Raw genomic sequence first — 27,299 nt, 5'->3', positions numbered from 1 at the left:
GACATAGATTGCTAAGCATTTTAAAATTTAGCTTGTGGAGTATATCGAAAAAAAAAATTTCGGTTTTATATACAGTTGAATAACCTAAAATTATAAGTAATTCCATTGATACCATAGAATTCCACTACAATTTGTTAAGCTTAGTAACTGAAATTTATTTAGATTTTAAAAAATACACAACTTTGAACAGACTAAAGACAACATTTACCTCACTGAAGTAATAGATTGAAAGTAAGTTGTAGTGCTTTCACAAATTCAAGTGGTAGGAAAACTACTCTGGGGACATTATATGCTGTTGATTGGTTATTCACATATCATCTATGGAAGTAAATGTATATAAGGGACTGTTTCAAAAATTGAAAGGAGTTGAATGGGTCTGCAGTGTTTGATTCAGTACATAAGCCATATCTCAACAAAATAAAACAATGTGAGGCTCTTATTTATATCCTAGCTTGTCAATATTAGTAATTTGAGTTACTAATTTTTTACAAAATTATAGAATTAGTATTTTAACATCAAATTTTAAACAGTACTGCATTCAACATAACATGACTCAGTAAAATCTGTATTTAGATATGTGCTTTTAATATTTACTTTTAAGTTAAGATATTTACTTGTATATAATATTAAAGTTTAAATTATAGTTTACAATTTGATTACAAACTTACTGACATAAATTTACAAAATAATAGCTCAATAAAATTTTGAATGGAAGTCAACAAACATGATGACATGGTCTTTGAATCGTCACCTGTTGCAAAAGGGTTTATAGTACGCATCGTTTCTTAACATTCATTTGTAACCCTAGCTTCATATGCTACATCTTATCATTACCTGAAGATTTATTTTTTGTTGATGCTGACCTACTGGCATAGCTGGTTGGAATATTTTATGCTGATTGTTCATAGGATACTTTATTATTCTACCTACATCCTCCAAATGATCCTTCTTCCCTAAATCAGAGTGGTCCTGTGATAGGTCTTTGGTTGAGCACAATTTGTTCCACGTTCTCCTCATAATACTGGGGTTAAGTAGAATTTAAGATCAACATGGTTGGAGAGTGAAGCTGAGTGTTCTAAATTGGGTGAGTTCTGTTTCATTTTGTTGAGTAAGTCATAGCAGATACTGTAATTCTGAACCTGGAACTTTCAGACTTTGTCACGCTGAGGAAAAGGTTTTTCCACTTTGGTGTTGTGTACCTTCTCATCATGATTCTGGTGGCTCAGAATGCATCACTCTATGGCTACAAGCTGGAATCCATTCATAAGTATGTATGTGTGTAAATATCTTGCAGTCTAATTGCCCTTGCCCCTAAAGTGGGGTAATGGAACCTCAACTATCTTGTTGGAGCCTGGCCAGTAGTGATGATAAGTTGTGTAAAGTTCCAACCACAGTACATGAATTAAGTTCCAAATGAAGAGCTTACTTATTCTGAATGTAGTACAGTTTCCCCATTAGGGTTCAAATCTTCCACTGGTACATTAATGATCTATGCAGATGCTTTCTACATGGATAAAACCCTCTTTGGCCTCTCCATCTTTTCAGTGTGGAATTCTAGCTGTAGCATGAGATGAGGTAATTATGTTTTGGAGTTAATATTTTCTTAAATGAAAATGTATTTCCAATAATACTTACTTCTCATCTTTCCTCCCAAGTAAGAGCCAATGTTACAGACTCTGGATTGAGTCAGTCTTGAAAATGTGACAACTTCATCTGAATGAGGTACTTTTATACAATACCAGGATAGAGAGTACATTGACATAGATGGATAATATCAGGAAACAAATATTGCCAAGAACAGTTAAGTAAGATATGAAAGACTAGAGTAAGTGGAAAAAAAATAAGACTAATGCTCAGACGAGCCAAGAAAAAACTGGTAGTTCAATAATAACTGTATCATGAGAAGAGGTAAATGATACTGGAAATAAAATTTCAATTTAAGAAATTTTAACCTTCATTTGCTCAGAATGTCTTAAGCAAATTGTTTGGGCATAAACATTCAGAAACATCTGAGTCATTTTCTCGCTAGAAATGAAAGATCAGTGAGAAATTGGAATATGAAATACCAAAAAATCTCATATTTTTGGGTCTGAATGAGTTCAGTTGTTACTCGCAAAATACCAAAAAATTTCATCAGTGCTAAATTTTGTAAATGTGTAAGAAAAAAACAAAGCATACAAAAAATGTGGGCAAAAATTCTGTTTAGACTAGCAATCAAAGTGTAAATTAAACAAAAAACAAATTAAAACAAATCAAGTGAATTTTAGAAAGTGGTTTTATATTATTTTAAATGACAACAGATTGAAATTGGTGAAAAGTGTAACCAAAGATAAATAAAATAGTTTTCTTGGAATCTCAAATTTTTAAAATAAAAACAAAAATACTGTCAGAATATATGTATATGCAATTTATGTACATGTAATGGAAATAGTAATTCCAAAATAAATCAAACAGTCTTAGTCATTTTGACAAATGTTGCAACAACCAAGTAACCATGAAACTATGTATGCTATAACTTTTTAATGAAGAAATCGTATTTGCAAGATTTTAACAAATGCTGAGTTTTTTACACAAAAATTAGATTATTTGAATTAAGTATTTCTTCTAAAGAATTGTCTGTGAATTTATTGATTTGTAATTTGACTCGGATTCAGGCTAGTCTGAGTGCAAGTGCTTTTCTTGTAAATATTGAAAATACTTCTTTCTGTCTTAGAGGTTTGAAATTTTGTTGTAATTATTTGTATAACCTTTTACATTAATATCAAAAATGTTTTGGTAAAATTTTATTTTATACTGTACAAGCTTGGTACATTTGACCAACCTTGTAGTCACCCCAGTAATGCATTAACTTCTTTCTTGCATAATTTATAAAGGTATTTGTTTATTTTTTTCATTTATGTTTTTGTTCTAACCTGAAATTTATAATATTTGCTTTTTTGTACTTTTATAACAATAAATAAAATGCACATAAAAAACAAGAAATTCTGTATTTATGTGTGAATCTTGTATTTTTTGCAGCTGAAGACTTCATGTCCATAAAAGTTAACCCTAATTTTTCACTGTGGTTGTTTTTAGTATTTTATTAAATTTTTTATTTGTTTCAAATGTTATGTTAAGAACACAAAATAATAAAATGCACAAAGGTATACAATGTCTTTAAACTATTATAATTTAACTGGTTGTCTAAAAAAGCTACAAGCACTTTCAAATCTTAGCATTTACTTTATATTGTTGATTTTAGAATTTATCGACTAAATATTGTGATATGTACATAAAAGTTAAATTTTTTGAGATCAGAGTAGTTTAATACTTTCTTTGCAATACCCTTATGTTTGTGTAAAAGCTGATTTCAGCTTTAAGTCTGCCTTTTTTATTTGTTTTTTAGAGCTCAGTATATCTATTTTGGTAGTTTTGTTTGATTCATCCTGAAAAAGAACTAATTCTTTAAGTAATTTAAGTAGAGTACTCCTTGTGAAAGTAAAAAAATTTGATAGTAGTTTTTTCTATAAACACTTTGAAAATTCAATAGCTTTGCCTTGCCTCCTGTTTGGTCACATACTTACTTTTTTAAATTATATTACAGAGTGCAAGGGGAGTTCCAGCAGGAGAAATTGCATTAAGAGCCCTTGACCTTATCACTATTATTATACCTCCAGCTTTACCTGCTGCAATGACAATAGGAATTGTGTTTGCTCAGAGCCGATTAAAGAAACATAAGATCTACTGTATATCTCCAAGATCTATAAATCTGAGTGGTTGTATTAATTGTGTCTGCTTTGATAAGACAGGAACTCTTACTGAGGATGGACTTGACATGTGGGGAGTTGTCCCTGTTGAAAATGGGAGGTACAGAATGTCTTTTTGTTGTTTCATATCACCTTAGTCTTTAATTGTTGAATTTGGTTCCTAAAAAGAAAATTAATATTAGTAAGCTTATAAGCTCCATAAAAATAAAATTCTGAAATGTATTCTGACGTTTCTGTGATCAAGTGGCTGGTGAATTTCTGAGAAAGTAAGCAAGAGAACGAAAATTTTAGTTTCTTGTATCCCAGATGCTCTTTAATAAGTAAGGTTTTAGTATGACAGCTATATCTGCATTTCAAAATAAGTTAAATAAATTTCTAATGAATGTTAATGTAAAAAAATGTGCTTATTATTATGGCAAAACTTATCTAGAGAATCGATATTTTTTATGTTGAAGGAATCCATTCATTACATAATTACTATTGCTTAACCTTTTTTCAAATTTATGAAAATTTTTGCAAAAGAACATTTTAACTTGTAATTAAAGATATAATCTAGTTTATCAACATGACAGAAAATTTCCTTTTAACTGTCAGATATAAAACTGTTTATAATTATTAATTTATTTATTGTCTGTAATTCACTGATGTCAAGGCTATTGTATGCCGTTTACAATTCATTGATAAGTAATAAACGTATAAATAGCTGTAACTAAACGAATGGAAATTGAGAGTAAAAGTAAAGTCACATGAAAAAGAAGTTTGGTCACTTAAAAGTTAGAAAATGACAAACTAACCCTTGTTGGAATGAGTAGCCTAATAGTTGATATATTAAAGTGAGATTAACAGTTTGAATGATTTAAGGAGAATAATTTCTTGTTGAAAGGTGCTCTAAAGTAACTGAACCAGCCAGTAAGTGAACAGTGCATGATGACATGTTCAATTGACATGCCACTGCTCCTAACAAAGAGAGTACAAAAATATATGGGTGAAATGACCATGCTGGCAGAACACTATGGAAGCCCAGAGAGGGAGTTTAACTGGTGAGTCCAAAGATATACAGTTAAAATTGAGAGCAGTGATGACTTACCAGAAGCAAGAGTCCACTGAAGGTGACAGGAGGTTAATATACAGAAGAGAAAATGCTACATTTGTTATAAAATGTGACACATTGAAAAGGGAGTGAAAGTCCATTATCAGCAAGCAACAGCAGGAGTCTCAACACAAAGCAGCTGGAGCTATTTACAAAAGTTGTGCTGATAAGGAACAAGAAAATAGTAACTGTCACCAAGGATGCTACTGCGAGAAGAAACAGAATCAAGAAAACACGATGTCAGTTTAATCACAAGAAGAAAGTGCCAATTTCATGATTGATTAGTACACAACTAATGGTCAACTTGGGACAAATATCAGAACATGATACCAAATCACTACATGCCAGTAAGTGAAGAATATGTTGGAAACAAGAAAGTGAAATTTCTGTGAGATATTGAGTGCACTAGTGCAGCAGCAAGAAGTAATCTAGTATCTGATGATCAGATGACAAGCAAAGTACATATGTGTGTCCTAATTGATGGGATAGTGAAGATGTTTTCCATTGCAAAAGTAAAGGTGCATACTTCATATTAGTTCGGAGACCTTGAGGCCTCACGTATGAAGTCATCAATATATGACTTGCTGATTGAAAATGTAAGTGTACGTTGTGGAAGATATTTGGAAGAACTGCATAGAAAGAAGGCTGAAGCAACTGCAATCACTATCAGAGCTCAGGGAAAGAAGACCAAAGAAGACATCAAACTCTTACAAGTGTCAGAATGAACATTTCTTGCAGAAACTGAAGGAAGCACAGAAGAAAGACCCTTTATTGCAGAAATTGTGGGGCAATGTTCAAGAAAAAGGCAAGCATGAGATAAAGGGAAAAAGATACTTTTAGAATAGACGACTTGAAGGGAGTTTTGTACTGATTCTATTGAGGTAGTTGTACTGGGAAAATTTAAACAGATCATAGTACCAACAGAATATCAGACTCAAGTGAGAAATTGTGGGATGATACCTCAACAAATAAGATGGTAGGCAGAATCACTAATAACTTCCATTGACCTAGAGTCATCAGAGGTGAGTAGATTCTGCAGGTCATGTGAAATCTGCCGAAAACAATACCAAGAAGGAAGACCACCAAGGTGCCATTGCAGGAGATGCCTCTTATATAAGAGCACTTCAACAGAGTAGCTGTGGACTTGTTTGGGCCACTGGTGCCTGTTTCTGACAATGTAATATGTTATCCAAAAGCCATAGCACTGGTGAAAATAGATAGAGAAAGTAGCAGAATGCCTTTTGGAAATATTTTGCAGAGTAGGCTTTCAAGAGAAATCATAAGTTACAGAGTGATACAGTTTACTTTGTAAAACTAATGCCCGAAGAGTACAGACTCATGACTATTCAGCACCTCTTTACCACCCAATACAATCCTATATGTAATGGACTTTGTAAAAGAGTCAGTGAAATTTTAAATATGTATCAAGAAAGACTGTGTGACTGGGACAGATACTTGCAGACAGTGTTTTTGCTTGCACTGTTCTTCCATACAGTAATTCTAATGGAAATGCTGAAAGAGTTAGGGAAAATAGAAGTCCCCTGCTAGTACAGCAGTAAGTCTACTATATCCAATACCACAATCAGAGGTTTTATTCCCCTAGTTGGACTAAGCAGATAGCCCGATGTGGCTTTTCTGTAAGAAAACAAACACGCACATGCATGCACACACACACACACACAATAGAAGAGTAGGAAATAAGAAATGCCTACCAGTATGTCAGACCTCAGAAACCAACTGAAGAATACCTGTCAGCTTGCTAGATAGAGCTTTCATCTAACTCAAGGAAGTCAGAAACATTTCATTGAAAAGAAAACCAAAGACCGACATTTCAAGATTGGACAGAATGCCTTAAATCTGATACCCAAAGACCAGAACAAACTCACCCTGCAGTGGAAACAACCTTTTGAAGTACAGGAAGTACTCAACAGAATGGATCACGACATGAATGTGAATGAATAGACTAATATCTATCATGCCAATCTGTTGAAGTATTTAAGGATAGAAGAAGACCTAATGCAGGTGTAGCTGTCATAGATTCAGAACCAGAACTATCTCTGTCAAAATTCAGTGTCTTATTATGCACAAACATTTAACAGTAACACACTACCAGAAGTATAGATTTTTGTGTTTTCATTGCACTTCAGAGATTCTCTGAAAAAAAGTAAATAACAGACATTCTCTTTGTTTTTGTTCCATGTTTACAAACTTTCATATAATCTTATACTTTGCTGTTTTCTTCCCTGTAGTTTTAAAGGAGTAGAGAAGAAGCCATCCAGTTTAAAGCAAGGACATCTTTTAGTTGGTATGGCATCTTGTCACTCATTAACTATTTTAGATCAGCAGCTAATTGGAGACCCACTAGATATGAAAATGTTTGAGTCAACAAACTGGGTGAGCAAGTTTTAGGATGCATTAGCTCTATTTCACCATAATATATTTTCTTTTTATTAATATCTAACACAAACAAACTCATCTTTATTTGTTTTTAATTGTAAACATTGCAGTTATCTTTTTACCTTTTTTGAAGTTAATATGATACTACATTTTAGTCAGAAAATAATAATGAAAGTTATAGTTTAAAGCAGTTCACAATATGAGAACTCTCAGTATTCCAGGGTTGCATAGTCTTTAGTTCAAACCAGGCTAATAAACATTTCAAGAGCTTATTAAACAAAATATACTGGAATTTCACATAATAATTATTTTAAAAAAAATTAACTTTAAGGTTGGAATTCTTTTTCTAAAGTGTTCTTTTCTTGGCTTTTATTGTGGACAGCATCTTGAAATGGAAATTTTTCATCTGAAAACAAACTTGGAAGAGTTAACTTTTATGTACTTAATGTGCCAGTTCTAAAGATACACATCACTATAGCTGTAAATAGATTATATCAGAATATGCTAAAATTGCTCAAGACAAGTCAAGTTTTGTGTAAATAAACAGTTAAGTTACAGGCACACAATACAATGTAAGTGTGCAATAGCTAAAATATCAAGCATTGCACATTTTTAAAAATTTAATTTTGTTCATTTAAATGTTGTTATCTAAGAAAACAAGTTTTTAATTGTTGCATTTTAGTTTATTTTATAACATTAGGTGAAAAATGGGAAAAAAAGAAGAGAAATTTGATATTTACATCCAAACTGAGGTATTTTGCTGTTGATGGGCAAGGCACTCTAAAATAAACCTTTTTGTAATGACATTGATTGTCACAAAATCTGTTTGTTTGAAATATGCATTTTAGAACAAAACATTATCCTGCACTAAAGGAGGTTGTTCTAAAACTACCCATATTTTAACTGGCTTTCTAATTAAATTATAAATGGGTTTATAATATTTTATTTAGCTATGTGAGCTGAGTTTTACAATGGCAAACGTTGAAATTAATATTAAATATCTACTTGGCAAACATTAAAACAAACTAGCCTCCTAACAAATTTTGTAAAAATTATTCTGCATTTTATGTAGTTATAAGTAATCCATTAGTTTATTGTCAAAGAAAATTATTCACATATTTTGAAAGAGAGGATGGCATTGGAGGGACATTGTATGTGGGTTTCAAGTTTTTTATATCTCAGTAAAGCCAATGGATCATATCAGGTGCAAAAGAAAACCAAACATAGTGATTCCGAGTGCAGAGCATCATGTGATACAAACAAGTGAAAAATGATAATTTATTTAAATATTTCTTTTTGAGATAAAGAAATTGAAACATAGATAATAGTGTCTACACTGTTCATAATTTTATGAAAAAGTGAAGTTGTTTTTATTTAGACTTATGTTTAAATATTATCTTTCACAGTATATAAATTTAATAGTATTTTGTGTTGATGTAAATTAAGTGGAATTATTTGCAGTTGTGTTTAAAAAAGTAAAAAGTTCATGGATTTGATATACTTAAATTTATATAGATAATTTGAAATCTTTGTTAAGCATTTGGAAGAACCTGACATTGATGACACAACAAAGTATGATATAATTACTCCAACCATTGTAAAGCCCAAGAAGCCTGATATAGTGCAAAGTAGCGAGAATGTGGAAGTAAATGTAAGTTATTAGAAAAGGAAATTAATTCTTTAACAAGAATTTTATTGAAACATCTGAAATAAAATAATTTATATTATGTAGTGAATCACATTGTTATTTAAATGAGTAAACAATTTTTCTTTCACTATTTCAAGATGTTTTATACTATGAGGGATTAGTATGTTTATATTTAAACTATTTTGATTATACAAATCAGCAAATCATGTGAAAGCTCTAGCTGATGTAAGATTGTGGCGGAATGATGTGTTATAACAATATTTTTACTTTTTTGGCATCTTATAGATTGTGTACAACAGCTTTGTTTCTGAACAAAATATTCTTATACTTAGATCAGAAAACTGTATTTATATTTTAGTTTTTGGAATTCCCAAGATGGGGAATATCCTTATATTTAAGGACATTAGAAAACAAAGGAATGTGGATTAACTTCTATTATCACCATCATGAACAAAATCTCCAACAAATTGTATTCTTGCCTCTAAAAGAAAACTGTTATGTTTTGTAACAAATGCAAACATTATGGCAAAAGCTGACCACGTGCCTCAGAAAACAGTATGCAACTAAAGCAAGAAAAGCATCTTTCTGGAAAATAAATGCTAGTCACATGAGTACACAAGTTATTTCCACAAATATCAATTTTACTTTCTCTTCATGGGTTTGGTCAGTTTGAATAATCACATGTCCTCTTTGTGGTCATTTAGTCTTAGTAGTTTTGATACTACTAACTTTTAAATTTGTATGTACATCTTCAAAATTTGGCACACTTTTGGTAAACATTAGGAGTCTTTCACATACAAGGAATCATAATTTTTTGTGAAGTATTTTTAGAAAATCAAAAGAAGCTTTGTCTATGAATATATCAAGTATTTGTTTTGAATAGTTAGTGAGCAAAATGATTTTCATGTTCAGATTAAAAATACTTTTCTTTATCTCAAAAGTCTCATTTATTTATTCTCTAAAACCTCCTAAATGCATTTCAGATGTTTCTTTTCTTGGAAACTTTATATTTTGTTAATTTCTCAACCCTAACTTTATACAAAGTTGAGGAGTTACTGACTGCATAAACACAAAACAAAATCAAAATGAATCTGAATTACCCTCTTTTTCTTTTTAAAATAATTTCAAGTTTAAAGCTACTTAGGATAAACAAATGTTTCACATAACAATTTGAAATAAGTCTACACTTATTTATAATTAGGGTTTATTGTTTTGTTGCCCTTTGAACCATATCTAACTACTTATTTACACCACTATACATTGTAAATTACTTGGATAACGTGAAGCTCATGTTATGCTGTTAAATTATATTACCCATGAGCTACTCCATGCTTCTTATATATACATGCCTTGTGAAACCTTTTTATTATGTTATTACTCATTCTACCTAATGTAACTTTAGCTAAGGTAAAAAGATCTCTATTTTTACATTGTAGTGACTTTTTAATAAATAAAGAATAAACATGAAAAACAAAATAAAGAAGTTACTCTTGTCTCTTTTTGCTGTTGACTGTAGATGATGCCTAACCCTACTTTATTTTTGTTAATGGTAATAGTACACTAAACAATTTTTATTTAATTAAGTAATGCACCAAAGAATATAGAATAATAACATACAGAAAGCAGACAATTTCTCCCTAACCATCCCAATTTTTCTGGCTTTGTAACTTTGCAAAAAGAAAACTTACAATTTTGTCCTAGCTAGTCAATATCTTCCCTGTAAGAGTGAAGTATGTGCTAATAGTGAAGTTAGCAATTCTCTATACAGAAAACAATGCAATATGATATGTCACTTGATAGAAGAAAACCTTTGCTTTCCATTGGTTATACTTAATACAGTATTAAGTGTGAGAGAACTTTTAGCAAATCCCAAAAGAAAAAAACGTGAGAGGTGGGTGTGGCAAAAGTGGTCTAATTTTTATTTGCTGGTTCTTTAATGACACAAGATTGAAGGCTATAAAAATTATAGTTTGTCTAAGCAATGACAATTTTACAGTGAGTAATTTATATTAAATTTCCTACTTATTGGAGGGGTGGTGAATAAAATGGGGAGAAGAGAGGATGCATGGAGAAAATGTGGCACTGAAGGAAATTCAGGATTTTTTAAAGTATTGCCTCACAAATGTAAGAATTAAAAACTTATATATTATTAAAATATGGATTGTTAACTACAGTTTGTGCTATATTAATTGGTACATCTTAAATAAAAAGTAGTTTAATTAAAAGTTAAATGTATATCACTAAATACAATAAAGGATGGCTATAGTGGGAGAGTTAATGGTAGCATATCTGAAAGAGAAAATAGATATTTATATTATTCTATAAAATGGCATACCAGACAAGTTTTGGGATGCAGCATCTTAATATTTTTATTACATTGGACTGTTGAAATGGGTAATGAGAAACTCTTTTCCTCGTACACTAGATTGGCTATAGAGAGCTGCTGGTTGGAGTGGTTTTCTTTGAACATGGCTGCCTTACAATGAACCATGTTTTGTTGGAAAATATGATACAGGTTTTTTGTCAAGATGCATAGAACATGTTTTAGTATAGTCTACTCAGTCTCTCTATATCATTTGATTCATTGATATCTGTTTGTGATGGAAATTAATTCTTTCACCTTCTAAAAGTATTCTAAGTAAGGAAAACTCGCATGTTATTTAAAACATACATTACATATTAAAAAATCTGTAAAAGACAGAACTAATTACTATGCAAGAAATTGTCATACTGACCATACTTTCTCTGTGTTTTTTACAGATTTAAGCTTTTAAATAAAATAAAGTGTTTTAACATAAAAATATTTTATACTGCTTAAATATAAATAGATATCGTCTGGAAACCAAAGTGAACTGCATTTGTGGTGCAAAGTATAAAAATGTTAAAACAGATCTCTGTTGATTGATTTTTCCTTCCATAACTTTTGATTGATGAATTTACAATACCCTGTTTTGATCCAATTCAGCCTCCCTATGAAATTGGAATTGTAAGACAACTTCCATTCTCTTCAAGTTTACAGAGAATGAGTGTAGTGACAAGGGTTTTAGGGTCTCATCACTTTGACTTGTACACCAAAGGAGCTCCAGAAACAATAGCTTCACTTTGTGATCCAACTTCAGGTATTATATCATTTCTGTTGTAATTTAGTGCTGGCTTATTTATACTTATAGTTACTACTACTTTCTGAAAATTTTTACCTGCAGAATATATCTTTAATGGCATCAAAATGTGTTGATGCAAATCTAATCCAATTACACATTTCACAACTCGATAAGCTTAATACTCCATAACATGCAAGGAAATTATTAGTAAGCATTTTATTTCATTTACAGTGATGCCATATATGAATAGTGAATTTCTCCATTTTTATGTTATTGTAAATACTTCATTGTATATAGAATACACTCAGCATTATTTTGTTTTTCAGCATAAATCACATACAGCCACTGCGAGTGCTTTGGATTGTTTAAGTAGTTTCAGTGTGGATCACATTTTTTTGAGACTAATGCTATTTACACATTATTATGAAACACCATTAATTGTTTCCTGGATTAAATTTTCTGTTCTAATACTAATAAAAATTGCACTACTCAAACTATATACTAAAAGTTATACTGATGGTTTTTACATTATATATGTAAGATATTAATGAATCATTTGTTTTCAACTAGTATTATATGTAGTCTTCACCCTTTAAATATTTTATAAATGTAATTTTTTTTATGAGACTGAAGAAGTCAACACTATGTGACAAAGTAGGTCTCAGTAAAATGTGAAACTGTTCATAAGAAAAATCAGTGTAGACTGTTTGGTACTATCTATTTTGAGTCATTGTTTTAACATCAAATAAAAAGATTGTATTAAGGAATGAAAAACATTTCCAAATTAATTCTCAGATCAGTTGAAATGAAGTATTATTGCTAAAATGTCATTTCATTTTTTTCAATTATAAACTTATTATTTGTCTAATAAAAAGTAAAAAAATCACCAGTTTTCAAGATAGAAGTTAATATTTCCATAGGTTCATTTATGGCAGGTGAAAAACTGAGTAAAACCCCTATGAAAGCACTGTATTCCTTTAAGAAAATGTACAGTAACAAGTTCAGCAATCATTTTTGTTGAAACTTTAACAGACATCTTCAACTAACTTTGATGCCTGAAAACTATTTCCTGCTAAATGGGCTAGAAGGGCTTAATTCCCAGACATGACTTTTTAAGGAGGTTAAATAGAAATTATATATACTATACGCTGTAATAACACACAGTGGTGTGCCGTTAAGCTGCGGTATTTGGGGGGGTAAACCTGCTTAACCGCGGCTTAAGTGGTCCGCGGCTTAAACCTTTGTGACTGAAAAGCCAAAGTCGCCAACAGCTCCACCGAGGAGCCTCATCCAGACCATTGCGTGATCATTATATCGGATTATCAAATTAAAAATAATACTTTAATTATTGATCACTTTTTTCACGGATTTACCGCGGATTAACTTTAATGTATGGAGAGGTGTGATCCGGTAACAATGGCGGCCTCCATAAAGCTGACATAGAGAGCGAATAAGGTAGATTAACGGTCGATTTCTATTGTAATATATTTTATTTATTTCCCAAATTAAAGCAAATCTTTTTTAAATATCCCCTTGAAGTTATAAAGCCAGGATTAAATTCGTAAGTCGCGTTTTTACACGTTCTTAAATTAGCGGTATGCCACGATAATCCTCGCTCACAAGACTTGCTACAGCGGCTTAAGAGATTTCACGGTTTACTGGTCCGCGGCTTAATGGCGCTCCACTGTAGTCACCATTTAACTGAGAACTTTCCGACCCTGGTTATAACAATGGATATAAGTTGGGATTGGTAAACACTGCAGAGACGTGGAAGCCATCCTGTAACTGACAATTAGATTTCTATTCATAATTTCTGTTGTTTACTACTACTACAAGAGGTATTAATTACAAATAATCTAATATTTTCAACATAACAATTATATAAGTTTAACAAGTAAATAGAAAAATCAAAGAGCAACCTTTTGCAAGGAATTTGAAGAACTGCAATTTCTGTAGTACTGAATATTGGTCTTATTGTGTTATAGTACCAGAAGACTTTGCTCAAGTATTACAGATCTATACACAACAAGGATACCGAGTACTAGCTCTAGCACATCATCCTTTGTACAAGATCTCTTATGCTAAAGTTCAAAGAATACCCAGAGAGGAACTAGAAGTTAACTTGACTTTCATAGGGTTGTTAGTGATGGAAAATCGCCTGAAACCAGAAACTGCAGTAAACATTGAGATCTTAAAATCTGCAAATATTCGTCCTGTTATGATTACAGGTACAACTTTTATAAGATGTTTTAGTAATATTTTAAGTTAAAAAACATTATTCATAAAAACACTGTAAATTGTTGGATTTAGAGAATATATTTTGTGATCTAAATATTGACGTCTATAATCATTAGAAATGTTTATTATAATAAACAAGAAAAAAAAAAGTCAAATTTTAAGTAAAAGTGAGGATTGTTGGTTATTCATAGAATTGCTATAAGAAGTATCCAAAACAAAATAAATGCTGCAATCAAATGTACATGAACCAGTAAAGTGATACTAGTTAGACAGATTTTAAAATGATTTTCAAATCCTTACTTTGGTTGGTATTGTGTTTGTATAGCTAAATGTTTTAGTCTAAATTTGTCAATGAAAGTAGGGACCAAAAATCTTTTAAAAACATATCCAACAAAACGTTACATTACTTGTTTGTTTACTTTTCATTGCAGCAGTGATACCTCCTTTCCATTACAATTTTTTTTTCCTATTTATTTGCTCAGTCTTTATATGTCCATGGAATGAATACAGCATATACAAACAATAGCAATATCCCTGTTAATTGTAACTTTAAAAAAAAACAATTAAAACCAAAGTGTAATAATTACTTTGGTCTACAGATAAATCTATAAAGCTGTAAAAGTAAGGATTATAATTTGTGATTGTGGTTTGAAATCTTACCTGGTTACTTTTTGTAACAGGATCTCTACTTTGTTTAATGATTTTATTACTTTACTTTTCATGTTATACCCATATAAAGCATACACTGTATCTTCAGAGACTGTCTCATCTCTATCAATCAGTGTGTAACATCATATGTTGTGTTGATTTGGGTTTAAAAGATATCTAAGTATGAGCACGATATGTTTGCCATTTTAAAAATAATCTATTTATTTACCACAATATCAAAAGTGGCTACACACAGATGACCCATGTAAGTTAAAGAAATCTCATATCAATAGTCTGAGTTGCCTGGAAGTTGGCCTTGCTGAAGTGGCTAGTAGGTAGGTTGGTAGTAGATGAAGATTTATTTGTTTGTTTTTTGAATTTCACACACTTACACGAGGGATATCTGTGCTAGCTGTTCCTACTATAGCAGTGTAAGTCTAGAGCGAAGGCAGCTAGTCATCGCCACCCACGGTCAACTCTTGGGTTACTCTCTTACCGACAAATAGTGAGATTGACCATCACATTATAATACCCCAATGGGTGAAAAGAAAAGCATGTGTGGTGCGACTGGGATTTGAACCCACGACCCTCAGGTTACGACTTATCCATGCTGGGCTGTCAGCCGATGAAACTACTGTTTTATACATTTTTGGATTGTTGTGCTGGAAGTGTTAACAACCATTTAAATGTATTATTAGTATATTTGTGCCTAATATATCATAACTAATAATTTGAATGGTCTGGTTTTTCACTAAAAGAAATTCAGTAGAGTGGTTTTTCATTGTGTGAGTTATTTGGAAAGCTTCTGAATCCCTACTATGAAGTACTGCCATACTTAGTACTTTAAATTATTTTATGTATTTGCATGATTTTAAGCTGAAATAGGTGTGACATTGAATATTTACTATTAATATTATATGATAAGTTCTTTTTGTATATTTTTAGCTTGTTTTTTATTAGTTGTAATTGTTGTAGTAGTTTTTTTTTACAACTATCATTAAACTTTATAATGCTAAAGGTATATTTCATGTTGTCTTTGAGTTGGATAAAACACTGAGATGTCACTTCAGTGAAAGTTTGAATAAGTTTAAGTAGAAACATTTAAGTACCCTTGACTATATACTTGTATGTATAGTTAAGACTGCTGATAGATTTTTCTGCCTAAACTCATTTTGAGCCTTATTAAAATGAAATTCATTACTACTGATAGTCTTAGTTTGATATCAAATGGCATAGTACAAAACTTGTGTACTTATCTCATCATTAAATGGGTTTTTATTGTCTGAATTTCATCATTGTTATGGTTATTTTTTTAGCAACATGATGATGAATAACAAAATAATAAAAAAGACAGATCAGTAATTCAGTAAAACTGTTATTTTAGGAGGTAATTTGTCAAGAAACACAGTAAAAAGTTTGAGACATCTCTGTAGGTGATAACATGTTAACAGCTTTGAGTGTGGCCTACGACTGTGGTATGATTGTGAAGCATGATCAGGTAGTTCATTTATCTACAACTGAAATTGAAAATGTAAATGTTCCAACATTGTCATGGGATTTTGCCAGTTTACCAACAAAAAAATCTGAGGAAAATAAAATATTGAGAAAGGTAAATACTTCTTTTGGTGTTTTATTATTAATATTGTAGTTTTATTACATAAGATATTTTGTGTGTTTCTAGTATTGTAAATTAAACTTTTTTTCAGCATTTGGAATTGTTTTCTTGACAATAATATTTTACTTATCAGCATTATTAAAGTAGTTTTAATATTTTGAATTATTTTTGTGTTGTACATGCTTTGCATTGTAGCAGTATTATTAAAATAGTTTTAATGTCTTGAAATGTTTTCATAACCCAAATTGTTTACTTTTTTCATTACATTAGTATATTTCTGATGGATGGACCATTTCCTTGTGAATGTAATGATTATGTCTGTACCATTAAAAGTTTTTATTCTTATTGTTACCAAATGGTAAATTTAATTTTCCTTTCAGGATTCTGTAAGAGTTATCATCAATGACCACCAAAAACCTCATATTGTTCTTACTGGGAAAACCTTTGCTTTATTGAGAGAACATTATCCAGAAATCCTGAAAAAGGTAACATTATATGTTTTATTTAATTATTTTATTTTAAAATCTGACAAAAGTAAGATTAACACATTTGATAAATTTTGGAATTTATCATTATACACTAGCATAGGGTTATATGTTTGTGTAAATTATTTCTTTATGATGATGTTAGGGTATTGTATTGTAATATTTAAACAACCATAGTGACAACTGGTAGTAATATTTAATAAAAAATAATCATATTTCGTTTTTGATATAACCTGACAACTCTTTGGGAAAACAACTTTGTTCAACTTGTTTGTCCTTAAATATTATTAATTCTACTTTCTATTTTCAACCTTCTCATTTTCCATTGCATTGAATGTGGCAATCTCATTGTAAAGCTAAGTTTTTAGAAGATTCAGATTTGCTTTAAAGTTGCTCATTTATAGTGATTATTCTGGATCTCCAGTATGAGTTCCTTTGGTCAAATGTTTTTAATTGGTGCTAAGTGCAATTGCATGCATGCCCATTCTGCTTCTTAGAATGAAAATAAGTATGTGTATGGATGTTTTGCTGGCTCACTCTGAAAGTTGAAAGGAGGCAGATAATATCTACCTTGAATTGTGAAGACCTGATACAAATACTTCATCATAAGAGAGCAGATAATCTGTCTTAGTCATCACTTCCTTCTTTCAGATTGTTTATATAAGTGGTTTGATCCACAAAATTTACTTACTTCCACCAAGTTGTGTCAGACAGTACTCCTCTCATCAGTATCAGCTGTAACTTCTGTCTTCTTAGATAAATAGGATGGCTGATTGACATCTACGTCTAAGAAGAAAGACTCTTCATGTGTACATATTCCAGAATGTTTACACCCATAAAAATGGAGTGAAGTTAAAGTCTTGTAAATTTCATGAAGTCATTGTTTATACTGAAGTTTATTGCTCCTATTACATGTATAATTTACAACTTCTTTGCTTAGGAAATCCTGAACTTTCATGGATTTGTTCATTCAAAATTGTCAGGAATTTTGTGTTGGTTGGGATTCTTTTACAGCAGGTATCTTTGACTTGTCGGCAATAACTTCTAACAATAAGTACACAGCACACATTTCACTTTTTTTAATATAACATATTCAAAATAAGTCAAACATCTCTACAAAAATTCTACAATAGTCTATAAGGTATCACAGTTGTACTTAACACTAAATAACTTGTCAGTTCCTCACAGGCTAATTAAGTTACCATAGAACCCAAATGACAAGACAAGTTGTTCTCTATCTTTGTTTATCACTGTACAATCTGTGATAATTTTACTTACATTACCACATGGCTTACCACAGTATCTAGAACTTTAAATAATTGTCTGCTTTTCATCAGTCCAACAGACTGGATCCATTACTTTTAAACACCTTTTGACAAAACAAATTATTTTCCTTACCTCTATTAAACTGTGAAACTCACTTTAAAATACTGTCCACACAAGCTGGTTCATTTGCTTTAGAACACAATTGACAAGAAAATTTATTTTTTGTATATCTGTTGTTACAATACAAATGTGTGAAACACTTTAGAAATCATCCACTAAGGCTTATCACTTGCACACTGGCCAACTTCATATTTTCTTTCACTAACTTCTTTCTTGACTGTACTCAACTTATTGTATCTGCATGCATTTATAACACACAACAGAAAAATCTAGAACTATCTAGCACTTTAGTAGGAACAGTATTATACATAACTAGAAAAAATTTTGAAACATCAAGTAAGGTGTCATCAACAATATTATTAAAGGCTACTGCAACAATCAAAATGTATATACAACATAGGACTATAACAAGTTTTGTAACAAAGTTGTCCCAGCTATTGCTGTAAAATAATAAACTTTTAACACTTGTTATGAAAACTAAATAATCGTTAAATATTAGATCACTAACTGAATTAAATAACTCTTATAGAAGAGTATTGTATATTCAACATGGACTCTCACAGGTTGCTTAAACCTCTGAATTTGCTATGCACAAGAACCATAACTAGGTTAAGGAACATTTACCTTTTATTCTTATTTTCTGTTTTGTCTTTTATACCAGTGTGCTGTCTTCAATTTTTTGAGTCTTGAGACAGCTTATCACTTTTCATTTCTTTCAGAGTGTTTACTGACTTGAAGATGTTGGATCATGTTTTCCACAGAATCATGTATAGCATGTTTTTTCTTTTAATCTTATACACATTATTGTGTATGTGAAATGCTAGTCATGATTTTATTTATATCCTTTAACATATTAGGAAATATAAAATAGTGAAGAATTTCTTTGTTTAAGGTGGCTGTCTGTGGAACTGTTTTTGCTAGAATGGCACCAGAACAGAAACAACAGTTAGTGGAACTACTACAGGAGCTAGGGTGAGTTCTCAACATCTCTTATGGCATACATAACTAAACAGTAAGTTATCACCAATTTATATAGAAAAGTGAAAGCTGTTGCTATGGTATTTAAAAAAAAAAAAAAACTTAGTTGACAAATTTTTAAGATTTTGATTTTCATTAAGATTTGTGCATTGTTTTGTTTTGTTTTTCTTCTGATATTTTAATTTTTTAATATTTAAATAGAACTATATTGTTTCATGTCTTCTCACTCAAAAAATAAAAAAATACATTTTTGGGAGTTTATAATGCATTTTCTTGAATATAAAAAGCAAAATATTTTTCTCATGGCTTGCATTAAGTTGTAAGCTATTACTGTATCTCATTCATTTTGAGTTTCCACATAAATTAATAGGAACTCAAGTGTTGTATTTAATGTCTCATATCTTGGTTAGTTTCTCCATTTATGGAGGAAGTATTGTTTCAGAAATGAAATGTATCAGTCAAAGCAGTCGTAGATTAGCTATATCTGTACATTTTTTCTTCTTTTATATGGGTTTAAGAATGTTCACCAATGAGATACAGCAGCTTTAGATGTTGACAGGCCAGAATTTAAAATAAAAAAAAACTTTTTTGTCTTCTTTCTTTTCTGATATATCAATAAATTTGTTACACCCATTACAGAAGCTCCTTTTAATACATCATACTTTTGGAATTATTTATTTACTTGTATCTAAGAATGGCTGGTATGGGTATTAACACTTATTGATAAACAGAGAACAATGCTCAATTTCCTAGGTCATCTTCAAAGTATATATTTATGTTCACTATGAAAGTATCATCTTTTCATAACATGCTTATCTGCATCAGGTTCATATGTTGTTTTTCTTTGTTAGTGGTATTATTACTGGAAGCCACACCACCATTTTATGATTTCAGTGTATTTGGTTTGAGCAATTGCCAAGGAAACCCAGCTTTCAAATAGATAGAGGCAATATTTAGGTATGGCTAGATAAAGGCAAATTATCTGTTTGCTTCAATATAGAGTAAATAAAGTAGTTTGAGCAGTAGTTTGACTTTGTAGAAAAGTGACTAGACAGATCTTATGTAGAGATAAAGTAAAGTAATGAGAAATTTAAAATACTTTGAAAGAAACATGGGTCTAGAAATTGTTTATAGTTTCTTTAAATATTGTTTTCATTACCAAACTTTTCTTCCCTTTAAGAGAACTGAGGGAAAACTAAGAACTGTATATTTTATAAAAACTTAATTTATTGATGACCATAGTTTCACCAATAAATGAATCATAAGGTTTATAAAAAGGTTTATGTATAGTTTAACCAAAGAACTGTAAACTTATATTCACCTTGAGACAAGTGTGAAGGATCTTAAGTTGGTTTGATCATTTGGAACTACCTTCTTTCACCCAAAGATATCTCAATCTCGGTTTGCCCTTTAAGATTTGCTATAAAAAAAAACACAAAAAAAACTCCAGCACACTGTTCTTTATATCCCATTAGTTTTGTGTCATTTTTGAACATGTACTGTTCATGTGACTACTCTCCATCAATTGTATTGTGCTATCTGTACTGACACAACTAGCTCCCTATAGGAGTCTAGAATAATTCACTTTTTTATTAGCATTCTAATGTACAGGTGTGTTTTAACTTGCCTTCCATGTGAGTACAAATTTTTGGTTGTGCTTGATCTCAGATTTGTCTATTTCAACTTAAGTATTGACTTCTTGTGTTTGATTTTTGTTTTAGAAATTTGTTCTTATGAATTTGAGATTTAATATTGTGGGTGATGAAATTCTTGCAACAGTCAACAATGGCTCTGATGAGTCCTTAGGGCTCAGGGTAAACAATGTCTACTGGGGAAGTCCTGGTTTTTGTTTGTGGGGAGTGCATCTTACATTTAGCTGATGATTTCTTCCTTTAAGATTGTTTTGTGAGGAAGGATATGACTACTGAGTGGAAATTTCTCTGCAATTTCCACCTGTTGCTGCACTTCTATGTGATTTCCTGAGTTAGGTGTTATTTTATCCAGTAGATCTGTGGTAAATTATCTAGCAAGTATTTCTCACTTCCAGCAGGTATACCCAGATTTAGCAATTTTAATATGAGCTTGCTTGATTTGACTTCATTCCTTCACATGGTAATTTAAGTCTTTCATGTGTTTTCTGCTCAATGTTTGGTAAGTCAGATTTTTGTGATTCTTTTACCATCTAAGTTACTTTACTTTAAATTTGCATTTAAAATTTGACTATTACTTTGTTGTTGTTTAATTTTCGATATATGTACAGGTTTTGTACAGTAGTTACTGTTAGGGAAATTCTAACTTGGAAATTAAGTTTGAGTCAAAATTTGTTATTGTTAACTTTGATTACTTTTCAATCTCATGTTCTTCCAAATATTTTACTATAATGTCTTTTGTTTTATTCATTCTTTGAGTAAACTTCAGAATTTGTCTTTTATCTTCTAAATTATTTTAATGGTTTTGTTCTTTAACTTAATGTTTTATGTCTTTGGAATTTTTCTTAGTTTTGCAGATTTATTATTTTTATGTTCTTCGTAGTCTGTACAAATTTCCACGTTTTGTAGTTTATTAGTAATGAGTAATTTCTCTAAGTCTGTTTAGTTTATGTGTTTCTGTGGATTCTGTAGGCTCTATCTGAAGGTTTGTTTCTTCACTTCTGTATCCCCTCCATATCCACTTCACAGATTTCCCTCCCTTCTCCCTGGAATCATACCTCTTCCAGTCATCTTACTTAGTCTGTTCAAAATTTACTACATAAAAGTATATCAGATGAGTTTTTAATTCAGTCTAATTGTTGTTCCTTGACAAATGGGGGATTGAAGACTCTAGTCCCTGTTAAATTTTTATCTGGAGCCACCTCACTTCTTCATGGAGTCTTACCTTATTTTCCAAATAAACCATTGTCGCCTCATTTTCTTTGGTTTGTCCCATTATTCTTGTATTTTCCAGTTCTGTTTTCTATTCCTTCTTTTAGTGATACATTATTTTGTACATGGTTTAAGACTGGCTGTCCAAATGAAAAATATGTTGTCTATGTAATGTTTCCATGCATGAGATTTTACAGGGCTTAATTGTAAAAGTAGGTTTTTCAATATGACCACTAAATATGTTGATGTAATTGGAAGCCATTCGGGTGCCTGTTGCAGTACCATTAACCAAAATGTAATGCATATTATTAAATTTGAAGTTGTTCAGAGCTGAAATCAGGCTGGCAAGATTTCAGTTACTGTTTGAGATTCTGATGGATTAGAAAGGTTTAATGTGGAGTTTCTTGTCCTTCATCATGTGGAATATTGGTGTAATGGGAAGAAACATCCATTATACTATGAAGATTGTTAGATGGTAACTTTCTGTCAGTATTAATATATTTTGTAATGTTAAGAAGGTTAGTAGTGTCCTTTATGTAAGAGGGGATGGTAGGGAAAAAACATTTTATATTGGTCAACAAACATGGACAGCTTTTCAGTAGTCATGGTAATGTTAGAAATTATAGGTTGGCCAGGATTATTTGGTTTGTGTATTTCAGGTAAGAGATAAAGTATACAAGGAAAAGCTTGTCTGGGTATCAAATACTGAAATGTCTCTCTGTTAATTTTATTGGTTTGGAGCTCTTTAAGCTTATCAGTTATTTTTGAGTGTTTGTTACTCATTGGAACACCTTTCATTTTAGTTTCTGATTCCACACCTTTAGCTCTGGAAGCAGATGTGCTCAGTCAGGATTGAAGAGGTTTTCACTTACATGTCTGTGTTTTGCTCCAGTCAGACCCCTCTTCAGAGTATTTTCCCTTATCCATACCAGTTCTTGTCATGTCCTGCTCTTTCTTCCATGTTGATTTGCTTAGACATGGTTTTTCTCTGCTCAGACCTTGACTGGAGTAGCGTTCCTTGCCTTTGTTTCAGTCTCTCCTGCAACAAGTGCAATCAAACATAGTTAATCCCAACATTATCACACTCCATTTATATAAGTGGTTTTTATTTAGTCCTTTGTCACAGCTCAGCTAAGGGACCTATCCCTTCTGTAGCATATTTCCTTTCGTACTTCATTTGACCTTCCTCCCTATCTGTGTTTCAGAAGCAATGGTTTACCTTCAGACCTTGACCTATTTATTGTGGCTTCTGTCCTCCTATCCTTTGGTATCTCATCTTTCCTAGTTTGGTTGTTTGATCAGGGTTTGTCCATGCTAACTGGTTCTAGGTTTAAAGCTGCCCTGTTAAAACATTTCCAGTTTTTCTGCTTTTGAAAAGCTTTCTCCTCCTCTGTTATTTCTTCCTTTTCCATTTATTTCCAGTTGTCTGTTCTCAACATCCTTTTATTTTTCCATATTGGATTTCAGTTCTGTCTTTCATGCCCTGTCCACTTCTCCATTTGAACCTATTGCAATGTGTTCCTTGAACCATCTTTCCCTTAAATATTTTTTCCTCTTTCTACTTGCTTACTGTCATCTTTATTCTGATGTTTGTACTATCGTTGTTTCCCATTCCTCTTATGTTATCCTCTATCTTGATTGAATCTTCCTTTCCTTGACATGTGCTACCTGGGCAGGTGGTTTGGCTTTCTCTCTTATTTCCTTACTTTCCACTTCCCATCTGTTTAATTCTAGATGGACTTTCTTGTCCAGTTTGTTTCCCAAGATGTTATGTGGCTTATACTGGCTTCTCTTACATTATTCCCATCTATTTTTCTTTGGATTTCCTCTGTGTCCCATGATTTGTCTTGTCTATTGAATGTCACCAGCTGCACTATGTTTCTTCACACTCAATTCATTATCTGCTGACTTTTGAAAGAGATCATTCAAACTGGGAAGTGGATAGATCCCAGCACATTTGTCACACATTATCTGAATGACCTGTTTGTGGCTTTTTTGGGCAGGTATCTTTTTAATCTAGTGGCTATTTTACATGTCTGGTCATCTTTGACTGGGATATGTCAGCTTATTATTTTTCTTGTATATTTTTTGTTGATATATATCTTATTTCATGATTCCACCTACTGGCAGGTGTTGCCTGGTCAGGTATGCTTTATATTATATTACATAATTACATTTTTTATTTTTAAAGTAGAAGGACCATCACTCAGACCTCATGATTAAAGCAGATAAGGATTTCTTCCCATCCCTACTGGCTCCTGATTACTACAATCAGGGTCTATCTGTTTTTCAAAATAGGGAATCTAAGACACCTGTTGCACTTTCTCAGGTGTATCATTCTTTTGAACTCCCTAATGCGTATTCCACAACTCTTCTTCCAGATCCTAGTTGATGTAGTGGTGGACAATGGAAGTTTCCTCTTCAGTAGGTTTTGAAAAATAAAATAAAGATTTCTAGCCCATGTGTACCCATTTGGTGAAAAGAGGGTTATAGGTGTTATAATCACAAGCTGGAGTACCCATACCCTGGATGGAAGTTATGTTAATGTAAATTCATGATTAATGAAAGGTTATCTTAGGACATGAAAAGTTTTTTTGCTTTATATATAATTTTAAAAACTCCAAAATGCCTATAAAAAAACACTCAAAATGTGAAACTGTAAACTTACGTGTATCTCCTCATAGACCCAACAAACTTTTATGCCATATTTGGTGAAGTTCCATCAACGGGGGCAAGGCAGTAGTAAAAAACAACAACACAAACTCACTCATAAAACCTGCAAAATGCAAAATTGAAAGTTTGTGTGCATTTGTCCATGGACCTAATAAACCTCCATACCAGTTTTGGTGAAGATCCATCCACACCATGCAAAGTATTTACTGGACATGCAGCAGGCAGTACTATTATATTTATGCAGATGGCACCAGTGCATTAGATCCATGTGTGAAATATTCATGATGTCATATCTGCACCACAAGAATGGAGAAAAATGAAGTTCTCCATGACGGAAACGGAGATGAAATGGGAAAATTGTGACCTCTATTGCAAACCAACATACATACAGAATAAAAATTTCTCAAAGTTGAAGGTTGCACATTACATAATAATGTTTTTCCAGTATCATATAAGAGTTCCATTATTGCATGATTAAAGTACTGAACAAGGAATTATACAATAATATTCAATATCCAAGGTGCTTTCCCTGGATGTTTCTGCCTGGGCAGACTGCACTTGTTGATCAAATATTTCTTATGTAAGGCACATTCATTGAATATTTTTTGACCAAATAGACTGCATATGACATAATCCAACATGATCCAAGGTGTTTTTCGTAGATGTTTTTTTCTCAGGTGGACTGTACTTGGCCTAATCTCATCTTTCCAAGGCACTTCCCTTTGAGTGTTGCCTGGGTGCACTGAAATGTTAATATCTATATCTTATCCAAGATACTTTCACTGAATGTTTTTGTCCAGATAAACTGCACTTAGCATTATCCAATGTAAACCACAGCACTTCCTTTGACATATAAGAAAATGTGGTTGCATACACACAAGCCTTTCTATGTTAGTCAACATCATACTGCTTTGTTGTAATGATCCAGCACTTTCCCACTTCATTGGTGCCTGTTAACTTTGTTCTGACCCAATTGTGTTATTGTATTGTTTACTGGGTGAAGAGCATACCTGTTCCAGAAGCAGTGCTGTATCCCACTGGTGTGTTTTCTTTTCATATTCTAGCACATTCATTCTTTCAGTGCAGTCTATTTCCACATTATTTGAGATTGATGTATCTTCACCAGCATCTACCCCTTGGTACTGTGGTATTCTGACTTTGGATGAGTGGAGATAATATTGTTTCAGAAGTTAACATTTTCTTACTCTGTAAATGTGTTTCTGATAGGTACTTACTTCCTTTCACCCACTTCCCACCCTGTGATTCTGGTCTGTATGATTTGTACCTGTCAATTCTCATAAATGAAGATTTTTCTAGAATAATAGAGGAACTAGCTACACCAATATAGATGGCACAGTACGATTGGTGGAGAGTAGTCACATGATCAGCACATTATGAAATGGCACAAAAACTGCTTAGGTGTAATGACTGCTGTACTGTAGCAAATTGTTTTTTAGTAATGCATAGAGGGCAGATCATGATCAAGATAGGTTTGAGTTAGAAGGGGTAACTATGGAAGAGAAGGTTCAACTTTCTGGATTTGTTTATAGACTTTTATTTATATCTTGAATTTTCAGGCTATATAGTTTTCACCTTTTTCACTGATGTGTAAAATTTTGCAGTTTTTTCTTCCAGGTCAAATTGGTATTTAGTTTCAATAAGGTGGAATGTAAAGGTTGAATCTGTTTTATTTAATTTTCTAGAATCTTCTTTAAGACTCCTTTCTAGGAACACTGTTTGACTTATGTATACATTATTGCAGTCTTGAGACTTTAAATGGTAAATGCCATTCTTACTATGCACTTTGATTTTGACTTTATTGTTGCACAAACTTTTATCTAGATTGATCATATGCTAGAAGTCAGGTCTGTAAATTTCTTTGTTCAGTTTGTTATATATTTTGTGAGAAGGTTTACCAATGTAGCTTATCTTAAATAATTGATTTTTGATTTTTGTTTGGTAAAGTATGTGGATACATTCATTTTGAGTTTATGGTTTTCAATTTTTTTTAAACAACAATGTATCAATTAACTTTGTATAACCATTGTTGTCAACAATTTGTTTTATTGTTTGTAATTTGGTTTTACAATCTTCAGTTGAGAAAAAGATAGTGACATGCCTGTGTAACAAACTATGGAATATAACAAGTTTGTGAGATATTGAATGTCTTAAGAAAGCATACTTGATGTTGTCACTATAAGTCAATTTTCTGAAAATTTTCTTATTTGCATCATTATTTAAGCCCAAAACTGTTCTCATTTTTATTAAATTTTTTAGTAGATTTAATAAATTTCTTTTCTGAATTTAGAAAAGTTACAATTTATTCAGTTAACATTGGGATCCTGTCTAGAGAAAATTACATCAGCAGCATATCTGTACCAATATTTAACATGTTGTATTATTTTCATCACTGAAAAACTTCCTCTCTAAATT

The 27,299-nt window shown here is 31.6% G+C and overlaps 1 protein-coding gene across 9 annotated transcripts in view; it reads left to right on the top strand.

Moving 5' to 3' along the window:
• Nucleotides 1-27,299, top strand: part of anne (polyamine-transporting ATPase anne boleyn) — a 138,840-nt gene that overhangs the window by 78,682 nt on the left and 32,859 nt on the right. For all 9 annotated transcript variants that reach the window (XM_076473455.1, XM_076473461.1, XM_076473454.1 and 6 more), the window contains 8 exons: nucleotides 3,584-3,846; nucleotides 7,086-7,230; nucleotides 8,771-8,884; nucleotides 11,847-12,000; nucleotides 13,968-14,210; nucleotides 16,302-16,477; nucleotides 16,864-16,968; nucleotides 19,247-19,326. In XM_076473455.1, the coding sequence (XP_076329570.1) occupies nucleotides 3,584-3,846; nucleotides 7,086-7,230; nucleotides 8,771-8,884; nucleotides 11,847-12,000; nucleotides 13,968-14,210; nucleotides 16,302-16,477; nucleotides 16,864-16,968; nucleotides 19,247-19,326 (1,280 nt within the window). The remainder of the gene's footprint in view (nucleotides 1-3,583; nucleotides 3,847-7,085; nucleotides 7,231-8,770; nucleotides 8,885-11,846; nucleotides 12,001-13,967; nucleotides 14,211-16,301; nucleotides 16,478-16,863; nucleotides 16,969-19,246; nucleotides 19,327-27,299) is intronic.

Source organism: Tachypleus tridentatus, chromosome 12 (assembly GCF_004210375.1).
Source record: "Tachypleus tridentatus isolate NWPU-2018 chromosome 12, ASM421037v1, whole genome shotgun sequence".
Classification (NCBI taxonomy): Eukaryota; Metazoa; Arthropoda; class Merostomata; order Xiphosura; family Limulidae; genus Tachypleus; species Tachypleus tridentatus.
This window is presented reverse-complemented; position numbering and strand designations above follow the sequence as displayed.